The sequence below is a fragment of the Aricia agestis genome, chromosome 5, assembly GCF_905147365.1.
Source record: "Aricia agestis chromosome 5, ilAriAges1.1, whole genome shotgun sequence".
NCBI lineage: Eukaryota > Metazoa > Arthropoda > Insecta > Lepidoptera > Lycaenidae > Aricia > Aricia agestis.
This window is the reverse complement of record NC_056410.1, coordinates 11,378,358-11,406,177: the sequence shown is the minus strand read 5'-3', so window position 1 is coordinate 11,406,177 and position 27,820 is coordinate 11,378,358. Positions and strand designations below refer to the sequence as shown.

General features: G+C 36.4%; 3 protein-coding genes across 6 annotated transcripts; 2 read left to right on the top strand and 1 right to left on the bottom strand.

Moving 5' to 3' along the window:
- Positions 1-379: 379 nt before the first annotated feature.
- Positions 380-26,846, bottom strand: LOC121726939 (putative sodium-dependent multivitamin transporter). 4 transcript variants are annotated; one of them, XM_042114590.1, is made up of 11 exons: positions 15,355-15,580; positions 9,182-9,303; positions 8,292-8,854; positions 7,854-7,950; positions 6,962-7,126; positions 6,153-6,310; positions 5,382-5,586; positions 4,631-4,825; positions 4,086-4,250; positions 941-1,003; positions 391-482 (listed from the first exon to the last, which is right to left on the bottom strand). In XM_042114590.1, exons 2-10 carry the CDS (start codon positions 9,296-9,298, stop codon positions 980-982), a joined length of 1,689 nt encoding a protein of 562 aa, XP_041970524.1. In that variant the 5' UTR covers positions 9,299-9,303; positions 15,355-15,580; the 3' UTR covers positions 391-482; positions 941-979. The 4 variants fall into 4 exon arrangements, with proteins under 4 accessions (XP_041970522.1, XP_041970521.1, XP_041970523.1 ...); XM_042114588.1 differs by lacking the exons at positions 941-1,003; positions 15,355-15,580 and adding an exon at positions 26,826-26,846 and having other exon boundaries at positions 380-482; XM_042114587.1 differs by lacking the exon at positions 941-1,003 and having other exon boundaries at positions 380-482.
- On the top strand, positions 19,716-20,935 carry LOC121727105 (uncharacterized protein DDB_G0271670-like). Its single transcript, XM_042114785.1, has 2 exons — positions 19,716-20,175; positions 20,286-20,935. Exons 1-2 carry the CDS (start codon positions 19,716-19,718, stop codon positions 20,933-20,935), a joined length of 1,110 nt encoding a protein of 369 aa, XP_041970719.1.
- Positions 24,761-27,761, top strand: LOC121726940 (odorant receptor coreceptor-like). The gene is made up of 5 exons (XM_042114591.1): positions 24,761-25,668; positions 25,745-25,841; positions 26,079-26,192; positions 26,995-27,150; positions 27,621-27,761. The coding sequence occupies exons 1-5, from the start codon at positions 24,761-24,763 to the stop codon at positions 27,672-27,674; spliced, it is 1,329 nt and encodes a 442-aa protein (XP_041970525.1). The 3' UTR covers positions 27,675-27,761.
- Positions 27,762-27,820: the final 59 nt, after the last annotated feature.

The window sequence follows — 27,820 nt, the reverse complement described above, 5'->3', positions numbered from 1 at the left end:
TTGAAAGTCACAACTCACATATTCTCAAACATTAACTGTACGTAGTTATCCATTTGGTATTTACAGTTTTCTTACAAAGATAAAATATAAGCATTTAATAAGCATTTAAATATTTAATGGTTTAAGTAATTTCGAAATTTCGTTGAGTAGGTAATTATTACTCATTTAATTTTAAACAAGGAAACTTTTATTAAACTGTAAACCACATTCGGAATGTTATTATTTATACTCCATAGTCCATAGCTATTATTCAGACACTTATTACAAAATAATAATTATATAATTAACTCAAATAATTCACTAGTCCCTTAACACCAAAAAATTTTAGCTATACTTACTCAAATAAAAATCTTTATAAAGTTGTAACAAAAAAATCGATTTTACACGTCTACCGAAGCTAACAACAATTCCACTATTATAAATAACCTAAAAGGGATCGGGATATGTTATTCTTGATTGTCAGCTTGGTTCAATAGTTCACACTGTAAATATAAAGTAACGTTAATATACATCTTATCTCTCTTACAAGTGATAAAATTAATGCAAATGTAAGTACTCAACATTTTTATTTTTTCACAAAAAAAAACTGATCAGAAAAATACAGACACAACCCTCCTCCTAAAACCCTCTTATAACCCTTGGGGCATGTTTCGCCACTTTCTCATAAGTAACGAATAGGCTATCCACCAATTAACTTTACAGATCAAATACGGAGAATCTGTCAAAAAAGTTGTAAATAGAAAGTGGTGAAACAGGCCCTTAGGGTACCAATACTTTATCGCCAAATATTCTACTTAGTTCTCGCAACTCGGTAGACTCGAGTCGCCTTGGGTTTTCTTTTCTGCTTAAGTTAGAAAGGTATTAGGTATCATACAGAAATGTCAACTATTTGCTACAAAAAATTCCACACAAACAAAAATATCCGCAAAAATTTACTAACCTGGTGTCACTGGAAAGCCAAAACTAAGGTGCAAGCGTATCAGTGCAATATGCGTGTATCCATCTAAAAACATAACCACTACCAGTGAAATGTTGAAAGCATGATCTTTATAAAGATAATATGAGCACTACAAATTACAATATAAAGTACGTAAATACATAAATAAATAAAGAATTCTTTATGCCGAAAACAAACCACATTAATTTCTTCTCACCCTGATTTAGGGCAGTGGGATTTAGGAAGTAAGGTTATCTCTAAATAATTATTAGTATGCTGCAAGGGCCACCCATTCCCCAACTACCTCCCAGGCCCCGAAAAAGTGTCATGTAATATATTTACCAGAGTTCTAATCTTCAGTGTTTTACTAACAACATTGCGTCATCCTGCAACATTGCTGAATGGGAACCAATTTGGTATTACATAGGATAGTATTAGTAGTTAAGAATTATTTTTGTAAGATGCTATAAGTACCAAATAAATTTATTTTTCTTTGTTTCTTTCTTTCTAAGAACATGAGTTCTACGATTAAAATTACGAGATAAAAGGTCTCGTCAAAATTACTGGAACTAGGGAAAAATTAAATGATTGCCCTTGCAAATGAACATAGGCATATTTGTCCATCGCCTCCCAATATCTCAAATAAGCAAAAAGCCAAAAAAACCCAAACTGCAAGCATCAGCTGAGATGCAATGACGTATCTACCATACAATAAACATAATAATAATTATTGTTATTAATAGTTATAAGATAGGTTGTAACCTACGAATAATAAAATCTAAGGAATCGTAACTTACATACTATTGCCGTTTTAAATTTGGTTTCTTTTGATCTGTCATGAAACGTCAGCCTAGTACCGCTCAAGGTCACCTAAATATTGCAAATGTATTGAAATGTGTACCTAGGTTACAGATGGGTAATGGAAAAATTTCCGTAGGAAAAGAAAAGAAAAAAGAAAAATTTCCAATTTATTTTTCCAATTTTTCAAATACTTTTTAAATATTTTTCCAAATTGAAATGTCAACCAAGATTAGAAAATAAAACAGGATAACTACGGGATAACATTTTAAGGCTTTTATTTATTATTTTTCTTGAAAACTTCTATGATTTGTTGCATAAACCAGCCCTAGACGATCAATTGTATTGTGCAATATCACGCTTCAATTTTATTGAACAGTTTATTTGACAATTATTAGATTGAAGGCGCGCGATGTTCAATATCAACCCTAGACAGTCAATAATATTACGCAATACGTGATATGGCGCAATAAAATTGCTCGTCTAATAGAGTAGGAGCCGCTAAGATGACCTGTATCTCGATTATTATCAGACGAAAAAAATACAAAATCATTATCATTCAATTTCCTCCAACTGTGATTCTTATGATTTTTTTCAGTAATCAATATTAAGTCCCTTTTTCGCACTAACGCTGGGTTACACCTCCGGGCGCCTTTCGTTCACATGGTATTCCCAGTTATAAATCTGAGTAGCGCCTTCTTCATCTATAAGTACTAATATTATAATTGGGAAGAGTTTGTTTGTTTGTTTGAACGCGCTAATCTCAGGAACTACTGGTCCGATTTGAAAAATTATTTCAGTGTTAGATAGCCCATTTATCGAGAAAGGCTATAAGTTATTTTTTATTACGCTAAGACTAATAGGAGTGAAGAAATAGAGGAAAATGTGGAAAAAACGGGGGAAATTATTTGAAAGGCCTTATTTGAACGTACTGGAGCAATTTTTATGTTATTTGGCACACATGAAGAATGTCATCGTGAAAGGACATAGGTGTCTTTTTTGCGGAAAAATGTACGGTTTCCGTAACATTCCTTAATTACGCGGGCGAAGCCGCGCGTAACATCTAGTTATATTTATAACTCTGGAAGTTCGAGTTTTTTTTCGCGAGAGTGACCTACAATTTTGACAAATAACAGAAACTTTAAAATAAAATAAAAATTTGGGGGATTTTGTTAGCTCCCATACAAAAGCACTTGCCTATCTTTGCTTAGATAATAATGGTACGGATAACGGAACCCTTCGTCCGAGCTAGTCCGACTCGCACTTGGCCAGTTTTTTAAATAATAATAATAATAATCCATGATCAGAAATATCCAGTTTTATCCAGTGGCTCGGGTCCCGGGCTCCCGGTACATTTATCATAGGCGTAGAAAAAATCATAAGGATCAAAGTAGGAAATTTAATAATCTATCATCTACAACTTTGTTTCTTAAATTAATTGCGCTAAATTTGATTTTAATCATTGAGATACAGGCGAAATTATACTTTGACTTGTTTTTTTTGCAGTTATTTCCCTAAATACTGATTTACAATGAAAATTATAAGGACGGACGCGGACGAAGTTACGGGCAACAGCTAGTAAGAACTAAAGTTGTAGAAAATCAAATTTGCGATAGCTTTGGTCCCTACCATTTTCGTAAAAAATAAAAAATAAAGGAGATATTATGGCAAAAAATATGTTTTTTTAAACAACAAAACAACACCTAAAGTCATTCAAGACTTTGAATTTCATTTTTACTATTTAATATTTCATTTAAACAAATAATTTCGATAAAAAAATATTTTTCCATTATTTTTCCAATTTTTCAATTTTTCAGAAATATAAATTGAAAAATTTCCTAGCTTTGAAATTTTTCGGAAAATTACCCATCACTAACCTAGGTACACTTTTTTGACAAGTATTGTGGAGCATGTTTTTTGCCGGAGCTACTTTTCCTTAGTTTTTATTATTCGTAGGTTGTAGCTAACAATATTATAAACTGAAGTGCTATTTTATTTATTATCCGTATTTATTATGGACATGCTGCATGCATCGATTTAAAATTTAAGAGCCCCAAGCATTAACAGTAATCAGCCTGCCGCCTTTCAGTCAACCGGGAAGGATCACAAACTTCACAGTTCGCCTGACGATTTTGTATTAACTGTTAATGTGAGATTTTAGCAAACACTACAAAAAAATCTAGAACTGGGATAAACCCAAAAAACTTTTCATGCAGCGTACCGAATTTCCTCAAAAGTAATGCCCAAAAAAGCATAACGTGCTAACTGGCTAACTAATAAGCTTCACTAACTTGCAGTTCACTAACTACAAGTTACAACCTAATGCTCCACACAATAAAGCTTATATTACCTGAGCAGCTGTCTTGTGTTCAGCTCTACATCTCAACCTGTTAGCGAGCGGTGGGGTGAATAGCGCCGGGTCGGGGTCCTGCCGACCTGCCTTCTCCCACGGCTGCTGTTGTCTCCACACCAGGGATACTACTGATCCCACTAACAACACCCATAGGAAGCCAATCTGGAATAAAAGGATAAAATGTTTAGTACAAGCAACAAGTATGTTGTCAAATGCCGGTTGCTTTCCTATCGCAAGATACGAAATCACTAGCCGGTTGAGTGACTAATACTATGCTAATACTAAACTTTCGAATATAAACTTTGTTTTTGTTTAAATTTCAGATAAGTCCTTCAACGATTAGTAACCGAGTGTCAAAACAGTTCCTACAGCCAACTAAGTATTGGAGAGAATGACAATAACACAATATTTGGGTGTGTATTAATGTGTTCAACGTCTCTAGTCAAATGTAGACATTCTTTCATTATTCTTGATCATAACAAATAAAAAGCGCGTAACACACCAACCAATAATATTCAACTTCATAATATTATTTAACTCACCGGACTCGTCCATAAATAAGATATCCTATACAGGTAGAAGTAGTCGCTGGGGTTGTAGGCGTCGGCCACAGGTAGAGTCAAGTTGGACGCACAGCCGTCCACGCTGACAGGTAGTCTGACGGGCGGGGGACGCGGACCACCGAAATTCATCCACAGGGTAAAAGCCATACCACTGATAAGTGCGAGCGATGTGCCCTGAAATGGTTTATTTCATAACTTTCGGGCCTGTTTCACCACTTTCTGATAAAGTGCCTAATAGTCTATTCACAACTTTTTTGACATCCATACTTGATCTGTCAAGTTAATTGGTGGATAGCCTTATCAGGAAGAGGCGTAAAAAATTGATGATGCGTGAGGCTATCATCCAAGTTTTGGCTGTAAGGTAGTGCATAGACTAAACAAGGAGCAATATTTCGGATAGGCTATTCGTCACGTAATAGGAGGCATTATTATCGGCTATTATTAGTACGAGTCTTTTAACACTTTTTTTATTCTACAAATCTACTTTTATAAGGCTGATTTAAAGTCAACCTTATTTCGATAATTCATAGACTGAAAACAACTGCAACTTTGAACTTTGGACATCAATTTACTAAAGAAACGAAAGTTGTTATTTTTCTAGGCGCTAATAAGCAACATACACTAATTCTTTTCACCTGATCTTCGTAGAGGTCATGTAGAAAGCAATTTCCTAAAGTGCATTTATTCTTATATATTACAAAATATTACATGCATGTCCACGTAAGCTTACCCTTTCATTGGCGAAGGTTGTGAACATTCCCAAGGTGAAGACAGCGAACATCGGTCCTCCTACAGCACCGAATATGGTCATGGCAGCTTGCAGCACCCCACCCATATGCTCGGCAAGAAAGGCGAGGGCCAGGAACAGCAGCCCGTAACCACAAGCGGCTAGCTTCGTCAGCCATGGGATGTAGGAGTCATTTACTTTACACCACCTGTAGAATAACGGAGAATTAGCTTTACGAATTTCAAATTAATAACTTAAGTAAAACATATCCCTTCTTCAGGCGCAGTTGGGTAAAAACTCAAAAGGTTCTGTTTTATCAATAAAGATACAGATAAAATAGACAGGTAGAAAACAGACAGACACCAGAACACAAGTAGACTCGCCTCAATGCAAGCGGCTGTTGTCGTGAATTGGCACGACAATCAACATCAGAGGAATTATAATTAGAAACTCTCTAGTGTCGCCCACTTCCATTCAAGATAGGTAGTAATTGGAAACCCTCTGGTTTCGCTCACTTGCGTTAAAGATCCTTAAAAATCCCTAAGACGTGTTAGGCTTTCGATACTCGGCGATTCATAATTCATGCTATACTAATACTGATTTTCTGTGAGACTGTGGTATACATCAGATGAAGCCGACCCTTTTTTGACAAAACATGGTTTACCCATATCAAAAATTACCACACACACAACAGGCGTGAGCTTGTGTCAGAAGCTAAGACTCAATTTGGGTCGCTGCGCCGCAGCATTTTTTTTTCAAAAACAGTTTATATACCTTCCAACATAGTCCGAGAGGGTGACCGCAGCCAGGGCATTGCAGGAGGCCGATATTGTGGAGAGCGAGGCGCTGAATATCCCCGCCACGAAGAGCCCCGCCAGCCCCGGCACGCGGCCCATCGCCTCCACTACATAGTACGGCATCAGTTGATCGCTCTTATGTGAAACAGTTTGCTGCTTTAGTGTATGCCAGGCGTTCGGTGCGACCAGATTTGTGACTGTGACTTATGGTTACGTATCATGCGACAGCAGTGCAACAGGCAAAAATTGTACAATATCTGCTGTCAAACGCCTGTTGCATTGCTGTTGCCAGATACATTATCACCGCACCTATCGATATAGTGAGTGAGTCGGGATATTTCACAAGGAAAATATGACGGGCCTGGTCAATCTGGACGCACCTTAAAGGTTTCCTTAAAAAGGCTGTCCTTGGTAGAATCAGACGTACGAGAAAGAAGAGAGTCACGAAAAACGGTAGTATAAATATAGTGCAGTAATTTTTATAAGACATTTTTAAAAGCCCCTTCATAAAGATAAAAGTCTCTTCATAATTATCTCTTATAGGAAAATGTATTCTTGATATTTATGTAGGTATTTCATCTTATAAATAGGAAATAATGTGTATTTTCCTTATTGGCGGAAAGACGTCATATCATTCCTGCATTAGTCAGTAGTAACAGGCTGGCAATGCACCTTAGCAGCTCTTCTAATGTTGCGAGTGTCCATGGCGACGGTAGTTGCTTTCCATCAGGTGGCCCGTTTGCTCGTTTGCCCTTTATTATAAAAAAAAGTGCAGTCAATACTCACAGCTGCTATGGCATGACTGGCAAGCGGGTCGCAGTCTCTGTACACGGCGAAGATACTTAAGCCGCTGATACACGTGCAAACACTGAGCACCGATAACACCGGCCAGCTCCACCACAAACACGCCTGAGACCTCTCCAGTGTGCTCACGGTCATAAGACGTTGTACCTTGAAATAAAATAAAATAAACTATTATAACCGTTATCCATATTTAATGTTATCATAAATGCGAAAGTGTGTCTGTCTGTTACATCTTTACGCTCAAACCGCTAAACCGATTTTGCTGAATTTGGTATAGAGATACTTTGAGTCTCGGGAAAGGACATATTATCCCGTAAAAATTTAGGGTTCCTGTGCGACAAAAGAAATCTTGACGCAACGGAGTTGCGGGGTTTGTCTACTTATAAAATACTTTACTAGCAAGGAGTCTGTAATATCTCTGCTAATAAAAAGATCTACACTGTGTATACAGACGTTATAGACATACAATGATCTTGTCTGTTACATTATAAAAGTTGGCATTATATTTGAAGTAGTGTAATAGTGGCTTGTCTGTTTACACACTACGAATCTTTTTATCAAGATTGTAAAATATAATCTAACGCCATTTAACCACAAATTACTAGTAAAATCACACAATATTCTACTAACGCCATTTAAGTTTAAGCAAGTTACACACATAAGTCGCACAAGAATCTATAGGCCGGTGAACATTTTTTGTACTTCAAACTACCTATGAGTTCATTGCACTTAACTGACCATGAATCATGTAATCAACATTTCTTATTTCGCCGCTAAATTAATTATTCTACTTAAAGTTCTTTAGAGTCTATTCAACAAATCTGTTCATAATATTACAATATTATAGTCTTACTACATCAAACATTGTACTTACTTGAGTGTGATTAACTGCGTATAAGGATAAATATGTTATCAAGCCTCCGATATTCAGTGACCACCACGTATTTCTCTCTGTTAGATCAAAGCTGAAGCTGTAAGAAAACAAATAATTTTAAGAAAATTAATATAAAAATGACATAGAGCTTTAAAACCTAATAAATAATGTTTAATAAATTCTGCCAATCACGAAGGCAATTTTATTATAAAGACTCACGATATTGGTAGTGATAATAATATTTTATACAATTACAAAAATAAACTTACTGATTGAAATCAGTAGTTTATCCTCTTTGATTGAAATTTGAAACTTCTCACTGACAGGAAATATAATATTATCATAGTTAAAATTGTGTTTCCAGCACTTTGTAACGCAACCGGCAGTTATAACTATTACTAGGATTCTAAAGTAAAATAAAGTTCATCGAATACTTACTTCGAGAAATCTAATCTTCCGCCTTCTTTAGCATACATGAATATTTTATCAAATCCACCCAACTGGACCGATGCGAACACAACAACACTGAACACCGCGCCAAACATTAGAAACGACTGCAGAAGATCAGTAAACAGAACAGCCTTCATTCCACCCAGGCTCGAATAGAACGTGCAGGCCAGTCCCACGACTAGAATAGAAATCAGCCTGTCCAGGCCAGTCACAGCCTCCAAGACAATCGCTGGCGCATACAGCACTATACCATTGTAGAGAATCATCTGTAACGTGTATGTCAACGACGCTAGCATCCTCAAATTCGGTCCAAATCTCAGCTCCAAATATTCGTAAGTACTCGTTTTCTGCAGTCCGAAGAACACTGGTAGGTATAATCTGGATGCGATGGGTGTCGCTATGCCGTATGATATGTTGATCGCCATAAATTGCATTCCATAGTAGTAGTTTTCAGCCGAGACTCCAAGTAGAGTTATGGCAGACATAAACGACGCCATCAAAGATACTGCTACAGGGAACACCGCCATGTTGCGGTCGGCGAGGAGATATTCCTGTAAAAGAATAACGTTTGTGATTTCAGCCGAACAATTTAAAGTGAAAATTTGTATGCTGATATCATGAAGTATCAGTACAAGTAATATTAATGAGGGACATTTCAATAGCTCTACCAAGAGAACATTAATTTTTAAGTGTAATGAAAGAGAGAAATCCTACATAGGCAATAGGCATTGAACATCTCTTGGTAAAGAAGGTAAGGTTCAAAGGGTTCTTTATCAATAACTGACTTATAAATTCCATTGAGTAAGGATTTATGGGTCATCTTAACTGTTGAAATTTGGATGATTGTTTTTTATTCGTAATATATTTTCATTACTAACCTCGTTTGTTTTCTGTTTGCCTCCGCTGAATCTGAAGTATACACCGATGACTATGGAAGCTACCATGGTAGCTCCCATTATGACGTAGTCCCATACCCCGAAGACAGATTGGACCATCTTGTCTGAAACAAGAATAACAGCATAAAATAATAATGTTCCATTGTCCTAATAGTCGGACTATTCAATGGTTCACGGAAGGTGACCATTATTTCAGGATGTTTAAGATGATATTTAAATGAGCTTGTTGCTTCTTAAATGAGTGATTAATGATTATGTAATGAGCGGGTCAAAAGTACCAATAGTTGTATTACGCGAACTATTGGTACTTTTGACGGTACGGCCTACCAGTTCTATGAGTTCGAACTTGACAGATTTGGGCATGTCTTAGAGGTGATATTATAGTTTCCGTGAGATTTGTGGTAAGTACGTAGGTACATAATATTATATATTATTTGTTTTACTAGTCTCGCTTTAGTAACAACCGTGTGACATTAGGAATAATTTTATGGTTATCTTAAGGCGACGCCTTGATAATTTGGCTGTAGCGATATCGATTTTTCTCAGCAATTACTAAAGCTAAGAAATTAATTTCATTGTCAGTATTCATCATGTCTTTGTCTTTGAATTACCCATAGCCACACGATTGGTCAACTTTTATAACACAGAATAATCAATCAAAAATACCTCTGTAAAATAAGGGATTCCTATTTTGCCAACAGAGGAGAGTGATTTAATCTTCCAAAATTTGTACATAGATTGGTTCAAGCATACACTTTAATCTAAAATATATCCGACACGGTTTTTTACTTTAACGCGGCGTCACCTTAAGCTATCTTATCTGATAGGAGATTTGAACGCTGCACGGAGTACGATGCTGATTGCTGATCTCTCCGTGTGCAATGGCGCATAAACACAACCAGACATAATAATATAATAATATATTAATAATTAATATTATACCTATAGCTTAGCATCACATCGCGAAAATCTTTTTAAAGATGCTAGATCTTTAAAAAGCCGGATATTTGATTCTGGGAAACAACCCATCTCCCAAAGGATACGCCATTTAAACAACAATAAAATAGTATTCGTGTATTATGAGTAGGTATTACTCGTAAAGCTAGTGAGCGTGGCGAAAAGAAATCAATGTCTTACGTCTGGATTGATTGAAAATTTTAAATGCCTAACAAAACTGTGGCAATTTATGTCTTTTAGCGTTTATTTTTCTGAATACTGCTAACGCGCTTCTAGCGCTGCTAGAAAGTTTTCTGGCGACGGAACCTCAAAATAAAATGAAAAGTTACCACCAAAAATCATTAAGTAGTGCGAATGTTTTGCAAAAATTAGTAGGTAGTAACCTGTGACACCATACTGGTGTCTGTTGGTATTTCTAAAACGATTCATCTATATCTATGCTATATTAATAATATTATAAAGCTGAAGTGTTTGTTTGTTTGTTTATTTGAACGCGCTAAGCTCAGAAACTACTGGTCCTATTTAAAAAATTATTTCAATATTTGATAGCCCATTTATCGAGGAAAGGGCATATGATATATTATCACGCTAAGACCAATAGGAGCGAAGATACAGAGGAAAATGTAAAAAAAAACGGGGGAAAATAAGGAACTTCGTTCCAATATTTGAAAGAGCTTATCTCAATTAAACTACTGGAGCAATTTTATGTTATTTGGCACAGATAAAGACCACGTGAGACAAAGGCTATTTATTTGTGGGAAATGTACGGTTTCCCTAAAATCCCTAACATATGCCGGCGAAGCCGCACGAAACGTCTAGAATTATTATCTACTAGATGACGCCCGCAACTCCGTTGCGCCAAAATTCGTTTATCGTGCGGGAACCGTACATTTTTCCGAGACAAAAGTATCCTATGTCCTTTCCCAGAACTCAAAGAATGTCCATGCCAAATTTCATCAACATCGGTTCAGCGGTTCGGGCGTGAAGAGGTAACAGACAGACACACTTTCGCATTTATAAAATTAGTATGGATATCGCTCGCGGACCCTCGACTGTCTTGTGTTAGAAGTTTGTGTTATTTTAAGTTCTAGACCTCTTTTGTTTGTCATAATATTTAATGCAACTGCATTAATAATCATAAAATAATATGAGAAGGAAAGTAATTTAAAGTGTATATTTAGATTATTTACTTATCCTTTACGTAGAGCCGACACAAGGACTATGTTATCAGGCGCTTTATTTTATCTCTACAGTCTACACTCATGCGTCTCAAGCACCTTTACATTAATTTACATAACTGCTCTGTTACAGAGGACACTCAACAAAAGTGCGCCGTCACTGCGTCTGTAATTCATAAACATATTTTGGTTGTTTATTATCTAGGTTTATATCAATCATATCAATAAGTTGCCTGTATCGTTTCCCGGCATTGAAGAGAAGCTACATCTGTGCCAAATAATAGTAAAATACAGTGTGTAGTTTTGAAGATCTAGGGGCGCGTTCCGACGTGCACGTTTTCAGCGTACGCGGATTCAGCTCGCGCGTTTTCCCAAACGCTACAGCAGGAAACGCGCGCTTGTAAACGCGCCGTAAATATAAGAATACTAGAATGACGCCCGTACATTTCTCCGGGGTAAAAAGTATTCTGTCTTTTCCCGGGACTCAAAATATCTCCATTCCAAATTTCAGCAAAATCAGTTCAGCGGTTTGGGCTGAAGAGATAACAGACAGACAGACACACACTTTCACTTTTTTTTTATTTATTTATTTATTTAAGTCAGACATCTTTGCCCATATTATAAATACCTTATAGACTAACATACATACAATTATATTAAAACTAACACTAACACCTTATTACTCCATGCTAACACTAAACACGTATAGTCTGCGACGTGGGGCGCGGCGTGTTCGGAAGTCGTCCTCGGAACCTCCTGTAGACGACTCCAATCGGCCAGAACTCATACTTCTCGAAGGTCGGTAGATAATGCGTCGGGACCCTCACCACAAAGGAGCTCAAATTCACTTTTTAATATCAACGTATGGATAGACATCAGGAAGCGACTTTTTTTATCCTATATTTTGATATTTTATATGGCTCGGGTATGCAGTAGCCAGTAGGTCGATTTATTTTGCTAGATAGTTGGTAGCAGTACGTATCTTCCTTATTTTCTTTTGATTTTAATTTTTATCTCTGGCAAGTAACAGTGACATTTTGACGAAAGAAAAGTCCATACAAAAGTTCAACAGGTGTATGAAACATTGTGAGAATAATTATATTAGGTACAACTTACAATATACTGCCATGAAAGATATTCGCTTATCAATTCATTGACCGACTATCTTGTTGTTGCAATTATAAGTTTTAAATAGGCAATTGACTTAAACGGTCTCTCAATAAACTGTCTGATTCATCGTCATCTCCGTAGTTATGTCTATTGTGTCTCCGTCACGAGAATTGAGACGGACGCAAAATGTTTGTTCATATAAACTTTTGCCGTGCAAAACATTACAAACATTATGTGTACCTTTTTAGGGTTCCGTACCCAAAGGGTAAAAACGGGTCCCTATTACTAAGACTTCGATGTCTGTTCGTCTGTTTGTATGCAGGCTGTAACTCAAGGACGTTATTAGCAAGAAAGTTGAAATTTTCACAGATTATGTATTTTTGTTGCCACTACAACAACAAATACCAAAAACAAAATAAGTAAATGAAATATTGAAGGGGGCTCCCATACAACAAACGTGATTCTTTTGCCATAATATTTTGTTGCTCGATATCAATGATGGCAACAGGTAGGCATCTAAAATGTTCACAAAATACTCAGTTTTGTTTAAACTTTAATACCTATAATAAATAATAAAAAAATATGGTATAAAAAACAGATACTAATTTATAAAATTTTTGCCTTTTTTTGCTCTATTATGGTGCGAAAACCTACGTGCGCAAGTCCAACTCGCACTTGGCCGATTATTTTTACATGGGGAAATGCTTTTCGCACCCCCGGCAGATTGGGAACATCGGCCGGGGTATGTGGGACTCCCTGTAGGATCTACCCACTAAACCCCATGGTGCGCCACTCTCCGCTTACGTATAGTTCCGGGCTCGATCGACCCACCGCAAGTCACAACCAGCGGAATATTATGTGTTCCTTTAGTAATTTATTTATTTATTTTATCTTACCATATTTTATATATTTTACCATATTTTATTTAAAGCAGCTTGGTCCATATTAAACAGACCAACATACTTTTATGTATTAAATGTACTCGATTACTATAGCGTTCAATTGTTCACATTACAACAATTTCAATTGAGATTTTTATGTTACGGAGCTTCTGTTATTCGTCCTTATATTTTCATTACAATTTACAATACAATATTAATCACTAATATTATTTTTAAATACTTAATTTAGTTCAGCTGTGACATAACACATTTAGGTTCTAGGTATTCTAATTAAACGCAATGAGTAGCATTTTTGCAACTAACGTCAAACATTTACTAATTTACCGATTTGATGGTATCAGAACCATGACTCATTTAAGCTCCGTTTTAGGGGTCTGTAATCAACAAAACTTGGTTGACTACGATACCCTAAAACGGAACCGTAACCAGCTGATTTTTTGCATATTGGTAGGTTAATAGTTATATAATTTAAGAGTAATATTGTCCTACAAATGGAACAATCCATATTTTAGGACCATCAAATCAAAGTATGAAATCCTTTCTATCTCTGTTAGCTAATAGTTAATACTTTCAAGATTTTTCGCAAATAAAAATGTTGTCCGTCTTATCAAAATGAAGCTACTCACAAAAAATTAGCTTGATAGTAATAAAAAAAATTGTTCTAAGGCTCCCTGACAATACCTGTCTATATTGATTTGATAAATACTAGAAAGTAGAAACAATGTTACCGCATGGTAGACGTAGAGTCCACCAAGCCAATTTTTTTTCGTTAAGATTTTCGTTAGGGTTACTACAAACTAAAGATGTGACGACTATTTTAGAATTTGTAAACTTTTATTTATTTTCTGAAACTTTAGAGTCAATTCTCAAACTCAAAATATTTCAGTCCGCGCTTATAACATAAGACAAATCTTGAAACTAATGTGACTGTGAAAAACCAAAGATTATGTCACACAATGATAAGAGTTAAGACAAATAATCATTAATCATTCGTTTATTTTCTGTTTTTATTGACACGATTTTAAATTGTTACATCAATGTGATAACAAACTTTGATTGCTCGCGTTATTCACAAATCACATCCAAATTTGAATAGTGATTACCATGTGATTACGTATTGTAATTACGAATTATTGAAATTATTACGATTAATGAAATTTTAACTTTATTTTGAAGTAAAATTTATTTTTATAATTTTAAGCATACTCAGGTATTAGGTACTAAAGTAGGAATTTATCTCTAAAATAATAATATTTTTTTTTTATTTAAAACTCTACAATCTACATGCATTTCTATGTTGTAGTACTTAAAAACGTCTGTGAATATATGTATGAAAGTTGCATGTTTTCTTAAATCTTCTAATTTTTTTCTTTAGTGACTTCTCAATTCTTAAAAAAGATTTACCAAATGAATCCACACAGGGGGTAAATGAAAAAATTATCATCTACATTTTGCGGGTTCCGCCGCGCCTCCAGAAGGATGAACTGACATGTCATAATTTTAGAACCCTCTTAAGTCTTAACCACTGGTCTTAACCCTTTCAAGTCGTGGACCACGAATCCCAACATTTTTATTATTATTGTACGGTTGTGTTTTGTGCATGTTGTATATTTTGCTTCCATTACGGGGACTGTCCTGAGTCCTGACCTTTGATCCATTGAATTTGTAAATGCAATTTTATGTGTGTAGCAACTAGGAAAATAAAGTGCTTAATGTGGAAGTTAACTTATACCTATTGCTCATAGATAGGAACGTAATAAAAAACTTCAACATCATATTTTAATAATTTACAGAAAGGCAGTCGCTTCAGCTATTAATTTTAGGCCATTTTTAGACCTTGTGCCAAGTAAGTTAAGTATAACAAAAAATAAATAAAAAATAATTTCAGATAACACGTCTAAAATATAAAAAATACAATTATTTCCAATTGATATATACCTACACACTTCCTTTGTATACTATATACAAAGGAAGTGTGTAGGTAACATATTAATTAACATTTACTTACTTTTTATAGTTACTTGGCGACAGCTATAATATCGGAAATACCACGAATTATTTCAGAAATACAGTAGAGAATACTCTACATTACTATGCATAAAATCATTTAATCACTGTTGTTTATGTTTATAAGTCTACAAGTAAATATTATTCACACAAATAAACACGTTTTTATATAATTTTAAGTCAGCGTAAAAATTACGCCATATAAAACACAACCTACACTAGTACAATTGTTAGAACTCTACATTTGACTCTATATTATTGGTTATGTCAATGTCAGCGCGTTGAGACTTGAGGTTATGAGAAATGTGCACAGACTGTAGACTAGGGGAGTTCTAGGTAGAGACAAAAATTAGTGATCTAAACTGAAACATTTTTCTCTAAACGTGTAAGATTAATCAACACGATGCGGTTATAACAATAAAATATTGAAATGAATAACGTTAAAAATTACAGTTTATGCACACTGCTTATCAGCACATTTATTATTGTACGTATCGCCTTGGTTTCAATCGTGTTCGTAGTCGCCATCTAGCGACGAAACGAGGAACCATTTATTCAGAGTGGTTGCTCTACGTAGAGTTTTACCGCTGGGTTCCTCATTACGAGTTTGATCTGAAAAACCTGTATTTAATATAACATTTCTCGGGAAACTCGATAAAAAATAACAATTACAGAGCCCTTTTTTAAATTAAAGTCTAAAATATTATCTAGATAATATTACGATTATGTACCTACAAAACAAGAAATCGTGTGCTTCCGGTCATTATTTTTTTCCTTTGCTATATTATATTTTTGGGAAAAAAATATTAAGTATTTAAATATTTCTTTAAAAAATTAAATACTTAGTAATTATAATTTTAATTCACATAAAGTAAAAGCACTAATAGTAGACTCGGAACTAATAGATGACACTTACGACAAAAATACCATAAAAATAAGAATTACTCTAATTTTTTCTCAACACTGTAAATTTTATAAGCTTCTCAAGCTATCTGTTGACGTGAAAAAATATATTAGGGACGCCTTCGGGAACAACATTTTAAAATGGGATCAGTTTTCGTAAATAATGTGACCGCGTCAACACGCGCTCGGCAGTTTCTTAGCAAATAGGTTAAGGAAGGCGAAATTTTGCACGTAAGTTTTGAATACATTTATTTGATTTTTTGTAATTTCTATTGATTTCATTGGATTAATGGTCATGTTGTATACACTAATTAATGTTTATTTATGATTTTTTATCCATTTTCCCTAACAATATAAAGGGTGTCTACTGTTAGTTCTTGAAAATGTAAAAAACCTAATAAATGACATGGAATTCATATCATCATTTTGCAATACATACTAAAGTTATTTTGTAGTTTATTCTACTGCAAATATCATCACTATTCTCTGAAAATATAATTCTATAAATAAACTAACAAATTAGAACTACTGTACCTAAAAATTGACATAATATTAGACCTGTACTGATCTAAAAATCGATTACTTTAGTTTTTTAGCAGTAAAAAGAAGAAAAAGGAGAGCTGAGAAAAGAAAGAAGAAAAAAGAAGAGGCAAGAGAAGCATGGAGACTAAAGACTGAAAATAAATTTGATGGGAAAAAATATATGAAAAATAAAAATAAAAGGAAAGAAAGTTTTAGCATGGAAGAAGAATGGATAGAATCTGGAGACAACGTGGATAATATTTTATATGCATGTAGTTACTATGATGAAGTAATGAAATCTTTTGAAAAACGGCAAATAAAGACCTAATAATAGGAAAAATGTTAAATGTAAATTGTAATGTAATGTTCTATGTCAACTATTAGTTCATATTGGTGTCTACTATTAGTGATGTTCGTTTTCTGTGATGTCATCTATTAGTTGTTATGACTAAGTTTACAAAAAGACCAATAATATATTTTTTAATAGATTTGTCAACGAATAATTATAATAGTTTTATTTTGTAAGAGAGAAGACATGGAAGAAGTTATCAATCCTTTATTTTCATAAATATATATTTTACAACATTCAAATGTTCCATGTTTCCTTAAAGCGTCTGCCATTAGTGCTTTTACCTTAATACGTACCAGATAGTACAGAATTGGGCATTGGCCTATAAAATACAAGAGTAGTAAGGCACCTTTCTGTGAATATAATCATTAGCCTGCATCGACACCAGTATCTCTAGAAGTTATCTATGCAATAGAACTATTCTAGTGTAAAGCAAACATAGAACATACCTATTGTAAATTGTTTGTTTGTCTCGCTAAGGCCAGTATCAAGGTGATTTCAAAATTAAATAAAAACAAATAGATTTATTTCTTGTTAAATTATTTTAGTTGTTCAATGATAAATAAAACGACTTAGTCGTCACTTTTTCAAACTCTTGTTTATAAGTTTCGGACATTTCATTAAGAAATAGCCTACACTCGGAACTTAGTTCCGACTGTAGGTTATTTCTTAATGAAATGTCCCAAAATTGCGGCGGAATACTACTTCCGAGAAGTACTAAATGGTGTTCATCCAATTAAGATGTTGGCACGACGAGTATAAGTTCTATCAGGGCAACGTTCTAGTAAAGCGTTTGAGAACAACAAGTTTTTGATATAAGTATTTGTGCCAAGAATTAAATCATGTCAAGCTCTTGGAATAAAGGCTATTATGATTTCCCAAAAAATACGGTTAAGTACATAAAAAATATAGTGAACATTACATTGATCTATGACTTGACTAACTCTATATTATAGCGTAGCAATTTAAAATCATAATTTTTAAAAGATGATACTTTTTCTTAACCGAAAATTAATATTTTTAAAGACATAATATACTATATCTTATATACAAACAATAATAATGATCTTTAATAAAAATAATGGTCGATATGTATTAAGGCACCTTATTGCGCTACTATCGCTTTATGAAAGAGGTTTACTGACTACTGTTAGTCATACTGAAGCTCTGTGATCACTGATCTGTCAACTCAGCTTATTAATTGAACAGTTTCTCTGTTTATAAGAACTAATAGTTACTAAATATAATGATTGATAAATCATTTATGTTGTCATTGATTAACCATCTTGATTAATTATTATTCTTGTTGTCAAATTCCAAGCAAGAAACAATCCCTAAGCCTACCCTTAAATTATGTCTTAGATGCTGTATGCAATAGTTGTAGTTAATTATTATGTATTCCCTATAGCCGCACATTATTATTTATTAATTTAACATAATAATTATTATTCTGTCAACCTGTGACCAACTTAAATTATACATTCAGTAACAACACCCCTCACGCCACCGAACTATTAATTATCAAAGTCATGGTATAAATTTTTGATTTTTAATAACCCACGTGGATTTATAGCAATTATAATGATAGCAATCTTAAACCAATCAATATAGCGATATTTAAACCTAACAATTAAATTAAGAAATTAAAAAAAAAACCCCGCCAAACAACTTTAAAAAGTAATGAAATAATTTTTACTGACTTTTAAGTTTAAATAATTCCTATGTGTAAAGTGATATTTAGTCCATATTTGTTGTCACGGTATGTCGGGACTCGGGGGACCGCCAAGAGTGTCTTTTGCATTTTGTATCGCCAAGTCACTGATTGTCTCGATTGGGTTCGCTATGAACTGACCCTTAAACTATAATGATAATATGTGAAATCAAACATCTACATTAGCGGTCCCCCGACACACCTTGACAAAAATTATGTAAGTACTAAAATATCACTTTACACTTAGGAATTATTTAAACTTAAAGTCAGTAAAATATATTATTTCATTACTTTTTAAAGTTGTTTGGCGGGGGTTTTCTTAAATTTCTTAATTTAATTTTATTTCATCCTTTTAAACTTGTGTTGGTTATAGTGCAGAATAATTCCTATCAACAGGATCATATTATTATATCCCAATGAATACCATCTAGGAGTGTCCTTTTGGATGAGGCCGTCAATATGAGTCCAAACATAAAACCTTCACTTTGGGTTCATAATATGGAGCTCGGTTCCTATAGAATCCAGGTGATGCTGCAGCAGCAGCATGCAAAAATTTATTGGTTATCTACATCTTACTAGCTGTCGAAATTAAAATGAGCCCAAACACGAAACCATTGCTCTAAGTTGGTGAGGAGTTGGGTATCCTATTGATTACCAGGTGATGCTGCAGCACCAGGTCAACTTTCCATTAATGTGTAAATATCTACTAAATATTCATAAATATCATAATGAAATAGCTAAGAACACTCAATTAATCAATTAACTCCATAAAGTCAGCTTTCAAACAAAATAAACTAAATCAAAATCGGTCCATCCGTTTGGATGCTACGATGCCACAGACAGACAGACAGACAGGCAGGCAGGCAGGCAGGCAGGCATGCAGGCAGGCAGGCATCACAAACACCAACACAACACAAACACCAACACAAACGCCAACGCCAGCGCCAACGCCAACACAAACAGAAATACCAACACCAGCTCCAGCTCCAGCTCCAGCTCCAACTCTAACACAAACACAATCACCATCACAAACACCAACACAAACACCAACACAAACGCCAACACCAACACCAACACCAACACCAACTCCAACTCCACCTCCACCTCCACCTCCACCTCCAACTCCAACTCAATTGATACGCCAACACAAACACAAACACCAACTCCAGCTCCAGCTCCAACTCCAACTCCAATACAAACACGTACACCATCACAAACACCAACACAAACACAAATACCAACACCAACTCCAACACCAACACCAACTCCAACACCAACTCCAGCTCCAGCTCCAGCTCCAAGCTCCTGTTCCAGCTTCAACTCCAAATCCAACTCCAGCTCCAACTCCAACACAAACACGAACACTATCACAAACACCAACGCCAAAACCAACACAAACATTAATAACAAACACCAACACCAACTCCAACACCAACTCCAACTCCAGCTCCAGCTCCAGCTCCAGCTCCAGCTCCAGCTCCAGCTCCAAGCTCCTGCTCCAGCTTCAACTCCAACTCCAGCTCCAACTCCAACACAAACACGAACACTATCACAAACACCAACGCCAAAACCAACACAAACATAAATACCAACACCAACACCAACGCCAAAACCAACACAAACACAAATACCAACACCAACTTCAACTCCAGCTCCAGCTCCAGCTCCTGCTCCAGCTCCACCTCCAGCTCCTGCTCCAGCTCCTGCTGCAGCTCCAACTCCAACACCAACACCAACTCCAACACTAAAGCAAACTCCAACTCCAACGCCAACGCCAACACAAACACCAACTCTAGCTCCAGCTCCAACTCCAACTCCAACACAAACACAAACACCAATACAAGCGCCAACACCAACACAAAAACACTCACACCAACACAAATGCCAACTCCAACACCAACACAAATACCAACGCTACTACCAACACCAGCTCCAGCTCCAGCTCCGACTCCAACTCCAATACAAACACAAACACCATCACAAACACCAGCTTCAACTGTAGCTCCATCTCCAACTCCAACACCAACACCAACTCCAACTCCAAGTCCAACTTCAACTCCTACTCCAGCTCCAGCTCCTCCTCCTAACCTAACCTAACCTAACCTAACCTAACCAACTCCAACTTTTACACCAACACAAACACCAACGCCAACGCCAACCTAAAAACATCACAAACACCATCACAAACACCAAGACAAACACATTCACAACACCAACTCCAATACCAGCAACAGCACCAGCACCAACGCCAAGGCCAACACAAACACAAACACAAACGACAGCACCACCACTAGCACCAGCACCAGCACCAGCACCAGCACCAGCACCAGCACCAGCACCAGCACCAGCACCAGCACCAGCACCAGCACCAGCACCAGCACCAGCACCAGCACCAGCACCAGCACCAGCACCAGCACCAGCACCAGCACCAGCACCAGCACCAGCACCAGCACCAGCACCAGCACCAGCACCAGCACCAGCACCAGCACCAGCACCAGCACCAGCACCAGCACCAGCACCAGCACCAGCACCAGCACCAGCACCAGCACCAGCACCAGCACCAGCACCAGCACCAGCACCAGCACCAGCACCAGCACCAGCACCAGCACCAGCACCAGCGCCAGCACCAGCACCAGCACCAGCACCAGCACCAGCTCCAGCACCAGCACCAGCACCAGCACCAGCGCCAACGCCAACGCCAACACAAACACAAACACAAACACCAACACTAACACAAACACCATCACAAACACTAACACTAACACTAATACAAACACCAACACCAACACCAACACCAACACCAACACCAACACCAACACCAACACCAACACCAACACCAACACCAACACCAACACCAACACCAACACCAACACCAACACCAACACCAACACCAACACCAACACCAAAACCAAAACCAACACCAACACCAACACCAAAACCAACACCAACACCAACACCAACACCAACACCAACACCAACACCAACACCAACACCAACACCAACACCAACACCAACACCAGCACCAATACCAATACCAACACCAACACCAACACCAACACCAACACCAACTCCAACACCAACACAAATACCAACACAAACACAAACCTAGACCAGCACCAAAAAAATTCTGACCTTTATTAGGAAACCTCTTAATATGATAACAGCTGTTATATAAGAGTATTTTAGTCTTAAGAGTGTGTTTTTTTATGAAATAAGGAGGCAAACGGGTCACCTGATGGAAAGCAACTTCCGTCGCCCATGGACACTCGCAGCATCAGAAGAGCTGCAGATGCGTTGCCGGCCTTTTCAGAGGGAATAGGGAATAGGGGAGGGTAGGAATGGGAAGGGAAAGGAATAGGGGAGGGTAGGGAAGGGAATAGGGTAGGGGATTGTGCCTCCGGTAAACTCACTCACTCGGCGAAACACAACGCAAGCGCTGTTTTACGCCGGTTTTCTGTGAGAACGTGGTATTTCTCCAGTCGAGCCGGCCCATTCGTGCTGAAGCATGGCTCTCCCATGTATAAAACTCTGGTTATCTGTGCTTGTAAGCTCTTATAAGGCAAACTGATTTGGCCTTTATAAGTTCAATCAGCTGCAGTATTGGTAAGAGCTTTATGCGATTGTGAGTGGGTACCGACCGTACTATTATAGAGCAAAACTAGGTAAAAATTGTGTTTTTTGTGTCGGGGCCCGCTTAATTATTTAGTTTATTTTAATTTTATTATTCATTATTATATAATTATAAACATAATTCAGTATTTTGTGAATATTTTAAGTGCCTTCATGTTGCCATTAGTGATGTCGTGCAAAAAAATAGCAAAAAAAATCACGTTGGATGTATGGGAATATTTAAAATTTATTTAATTTATTTTGTTTTTAGTGTTTTTATATCAGCAGCAGCATGAAATTTTCACAGATTGTGTATAATACACAATCTGTGAAAATTTCAGAAATCTACCTAACTATAGTAGTTTTTGAGGTACATTGGACACAGACAAACAGACAGATGGACAGACATCTGTTTGTCTGTGTAGTCCCGTTTTTACCCTTTGGGTGCGGAACTTTAAGAACATTTTTTTTTTTTTAATCTTTATTTAATGAGCTTATTCAATAATAAATTTTCGTTTTGTGATTTGAGTAAAGCAAAACATTGCTTTGATTTTGTATATAAACTATATCAGATGAAACTTAAACAGTATATTTTGTATTGCAATTTAAATGGCAATGAATATCATGTAGCTTAAATTGCATATTTGAATTACAATACACCCACAGGGGTATTATGTGGGTGTATTATTTGGTATGTACTGCGGAAGCCTAATGAATCGCAACATGGCAGGAAACAGTTTTGTAAGACACTTGATTAGTGCCCTTTTAAAACTACTTATTCCTGTAATAGTCTTTTAACACTCTAAAGTCTGAATAATTCTAATAAAAATAAAATGACAGACATTGTCTGCTACCGCAATTGATTTTTAATAATTTAAGTACGTATTAAATATAATATGTCGAATTGAAGAGACGCATTAAAAATTTAGGCTATATCCTAATATATTTCACATGAAATTCTCGTTCCCCTATAAACAAGTGTCGGCAATAAAAAAATATACTACACCAAAAACCAAAAATATTATTTATTTTAAATATATAATATTATGTAATATCTTCAAAATGTATATTTATTCCAGAAATACTTTGTAACACAATGTCATTCCACTTGACAAGTGCGAGTTTTGTAAAACACTAGTTTGTGTTTTATAAGCCTATTACAAGTAGGTAGGGAATGCAATCTCGTCTGAGATCGATCTCGCTAAAAAAGGCCGAGATCTCGCGAGAACGAAATCTCGCGAGATCTCGGCCTTTTTTAGCGAGATCGATCTCGGACGAAAAAAAGGCGAGATCTCGCGAGTTTGACGAGATTTCACTTGAGCATAAAAACGTCTTATTTGGAGCGCGGACTGACACGGACAGAGTTGCGATCATGGAGTCAAAACAAAGAGGAGCTGGCCTAAGCAACTGTGCACTGTGATTCTCAACTAGGTCCTGAATTTTGACTTCTCGTTGTTTTTTAGTTATAAAAGAACGTCACGTTATCGTGGACGCCGGCTTCCACGATAAAACGTTGGGTGTACGTTAAATGCCCTTTTGTTTTTACGCACCGCGGACGTTTTGTGCGGTTCAGAAGTGTAAACGTTGTAATGTCCTCTAACGTGCACGTTAAAAAGTTATCGTCGTCGGAAATTTAAAAGCGTCTCCATATATTTCCATACATTTTACTTCCCTATGTTATCGTTTTACCGCGGACGTCCACGATATTACCGCCACGTCCAAAATTATAAAAGCGCATTAAAAGAGAAGACTGGCTGTTTCTTTCATTTGTTATTTCATAGATAGTAGATACGTATGTGAAAGTTTACTACTTAAAAATTATAGACAGATACATCAAACAATGTTTGATGCATAAAATTCTATTGAAAAAAATCGTGAAAATAAATGTTAATCTTATAATACTTATAATATTTATTACTTTTTTTTCGTAATTTATTCAAATATCGTGATTATATGCAAAAAAACCCACCAAACTACTAATCTCGCGAGATCTCGAAATTGGCGAGATCTCGCGGTATTGTATTCATAAACTCAAGGGATCTCGCTTGAGCCCCAATCTCGCGAAAAGGCTCAACATTTTATTTTAAAGAAGTAGGTACTTACCCAATGGCCAATAGTTTTAAATTATTATTTAATGCTTCATAAAAAATAAATCGCTGTCGCTTGTCCTATGAACGTGCTTTATTCTTATCATAATTATAGAGTTCCGTAATAGCACCAATTCTGGGCGGGGATTCAATAAAGGTGACAAATGTTTGACGATTTCACAATGTAATTTCAATTCACACCTCGCTCGGACTTCAACCGGCGACCATGTCTTATCCTTATCAGAGATACTTCAGTTTTCACTACATCCTCCTCAGGTGCCTCGGGCTCGGCTGGTGGCATCATCCCGACGAAAATGACACCCGCAACTTTCCCGGCTTCTATTTATTCTACGCTATAATCACCGAGCTCGTCTGGGTGGGTGGCTTCGTGGGCCTCGAAACCATCGATCCCTTCATCGGAGAGAAAGACATCGACCGGTTCATGTTCAGTCTCTCCTTCGTCGTCACTCACGATCTCACCTGCATCAAACTCTACATCTTCTTCTTCAAAAACAAGGACATCCAGGCAATAGTCCACACGCTGAACATCGATTTGCACCAGTTCTATCAGAACAACGACATTAATTTGAAAACCATAAAAACTTCTCGGAAATTGACCGCCATGTTTTTGTTCTTCGGGTGGATTACGATCGCGAATTCTAACGTTTACGGTATCCTACAAGACATCAGCTGGAAGGCCGAGGTCGCTCAATTGAATAGCTCCATGCCGAAGCCGCCCAGAACTTTGCCCCAGCCGATTTACATCCCCTGGAAATATGAAACCAATAAAGCTTACATTTCATCGTTTTTGCTGGAAACAGTGGGAATCCTCTGGACGGGTCATATTGTCATGATCATTGACACGTTTATCGGCTCCCTAATTTTACACATGAGCGCCCAGTTTTTAATACTACAAGAAGCGTTCACGACTGCGTACAGCCGTACTATGGAGAGTTTGATCGATAAGGCGAATAAAAATAACGATATGGACCAAATAGAAATTACTGACTATTCTTATAACGACGATGATAAATACGAGAGCATTGTTCAGTCGTTCTACTCAAAAGCTGAAATCGATTCTGCTTTGGAAAAAACCTTGCGACATTGTTTTCGCCAACATCAAATGTTGATCAAGTAGGTTTACATGTATTGAAGTTTGGTAGAGTCTGCTTTGAAGAAGAACTCCTAAATAGGTTTGCCTGTCTTACAGTTGCGTGGAGAAATTCGCTGTGACTTATTCGTATGGGTTCATGACACAGCTGCTTTCGAGTATGGCTGCAATCTGCGTAGTTATGGTACAGGTTTCGGTAAGTTTTCTGGAACTCTCAAAGTTTCGTAGGCCTAATTTTACGATAGTTTCATAGTCGTAACTGTAGCCTGGTAGTGTCAGAACTGCCTGGCGATAAAGTCGAGGCTGGTCCACAGTTTCTACTTTCTAGATAGTTTCAAAGACTATATCGTGTCTTGGTCGCATTGTGCCATTACTGAACGGAAATAAGCAATTTAAAATAATTTTGTGTCTGAAATATCTTAATCTTTATCAGAAAGACGCGTCCAGCTTCAAGTCTGTGCGGTTGGTGACGTCTATAGCGTTTTTTGCCGCTATGATACTGCAGCTGGCCCTACAGTGTGTCACCGGGAACGAACTCACTTACCAAGTAATCTTTTTTAATTACTTAATAGATACCCACCTAAAATATTTATTTCACTATCCCTCGATCGTGGAAAAACCAGACTCAATAGCTTATATATTGTTATCACTTATCGCGGCCGCATGTGGCCGCTTGGGAGTTGTAGCAGGGTTTTAACAATAGCATAGATGCTGTTATTTTATAATTAGCGTTAAAAATGCATCGCCAAAAATACTTACGTTGCTGCGTTGTTTAATTTTTTACGTAAGTACTTTTGCGTACTAGGCACTCTCGTTATTATTTAGTTGATATACTTACCTACCTAACTCTTTTTACATATTAGGTATTTCTACTAGATATACGCAATATTTGTATTAAAACCAAGTATCAACTAACCACAAAACAAAACAATCAATGTTAATTGCTTGAATCCGTACAAAACATGCTTCAATTATTAGGGAAGTCACTGGAAATTTTTTTGTACTTGCAAAATAACGATTGAGGGTAAAAAGGCAATTTCAGCTTTCCAAACGCAAATAATGAGAGTCATAACATTTCTCTATGTTTACTTAAAAGTTTTACTAGCGATTAGAGGCTTTTTACTAGTTAGTATAGTTCCCTCTGATGAATAATCAAAAAGGGTGTGATGGATGATCTTACCTCTTACATTTTGAAGATTTACTGACGATGTTTAAAATAGTAGAGTTAGGAGAAGTTCTTGGTATCCTATGCCACTGGTATATTTCCGCTATTTGTTGTTCTCGAACCGGCTGTGTGCAGCCGGCTAGATTAATTTTGTATGGTGATAAACAGCTCTTATCTCTCCCAGGCAGGTCGCGTCTCCGAAGCCGTGATGTCGTGTAAGTGGGAGAGGATGTCACCCCGGCTGCGGAGGTCGTTACTGATGACGATGATGCGGGCGCAGCGGCCTCTCCGCCTGACCGCCGGCGGGTTCGCCAACATGGACAACGCTTGCTTCCTCGCGGTAAGCGTTTAAGGCATTATAAATTCTGTGTGGACGATGTAAAGTTGAAAATCTTATAAGTAACAGGTTTTGTTTTGTTTGTTTTTAGGGTTCCGTAGCCAAATGGCAAAAAACGGAACCCTTATAGATTCGTCATGTCTGTCTGTCTGTCTGTCCGTCCGTATGTCACAGTCACTTTTCTCCGAAACTATAAGAGCTATACTATTGAAACTTGGTAAGTAGATGTAGTCTGTGAACCGCATTAAAATTTTGATACAAAAATGGAAAAATTATAAAAAGTTTTAGGGGTCCCCATAGGTACAACTGAAACAAAAAAAAATTGTTTTCGCTTAACCTATGCGTGTTCTCTATCTATCTATGGATAGGTCTTCAAAAATCATATTAAGGTTTCTAATATCATTTTTTTTGTTGGATGCTAAATAGTGTAAAAAAGGTAAAAAGCTATCCTTATATCGTTTTTTTTTTTTCAGATAATGAAAGCAGCATATTCGTACTACGCTGTTTTAAGCGAGAAACAAAATTAATAATTTACTGAAAAACGCGAAATGTAGCAAAGAAGATGCCTGATAAATATTATAATTTTATAATTCAAGGACGGATGACGAATTAAAAAAAAACCTGTAAAAATAATAAAATAACAATAAATCGTCTTTATGTTTATTATATTACC

What these genes read in the sequence shown, in the direction of transcription:
- LOC121726939 (XM_042114588.1), bottom strand. Translation starts at nt 9,298, where the DNA reads ATGGTCCAATCTGTCTTCGGGGTATGGGACTACGTCATAATGGGAGCT. An exon ending in ACGCAGTTAATCACACTCAA is followed by an intron (nt 7,127 to 7,853) that starts GTAAGTACAATG and finishes TTTTATTTCAAG; the next exon opens with GTACAACGTCTTATGACCGT. An exon ending in AACACAAGACAGCTGCTCAG is followed by an intron (nt 483 to 4,085) that starts GTAATATAAGCT and finishes TTATATTTACAG; the next exon opens with TGTGAACTATTGAACCAAGC.
- LOC121727105 (XM_042114785.1), top strand. Translation starts at nt 19,716, where the DNA reads ATGCAGGCAGGCAGGCATCACAAACACCAACACAACACAAACACCAAC. An exon ending in CAACTCCAAATCCAACTCCA is followed by an intron (nt 20,176 to 20,285) that starts GCTCCAACTCCA and finishes CTCCAACTCCAG; the next exon opens with CTCCAGCTCCAGCTCCAGCT.
- LOC121726940 (XM_042114591.1), top strand. Translation starts at nt 24,761, where the DNA reads ATGTCTTATCCTTATCAGAGATACTTCAGTTTTCACTACATCCTCCTC. An exon ending in CAACATCAAATGTTGATCAA is followed by an intron (nt 25,669 to 25,744) that starts GTAGGTTTACAT and finishes CCTGTCTTACAG; the next exon opens with TTGCGTGGAGAAATTCGCTG. An exon ending in GGAACGAACTCACTTACCAA is followed by an intron (nt 26,193 to 26,994) that starts GTAATCTTTTTT and finishes TATCTCTCCCAG; the next exon opens with GCAGGTCGCGTCTCCGAAGC.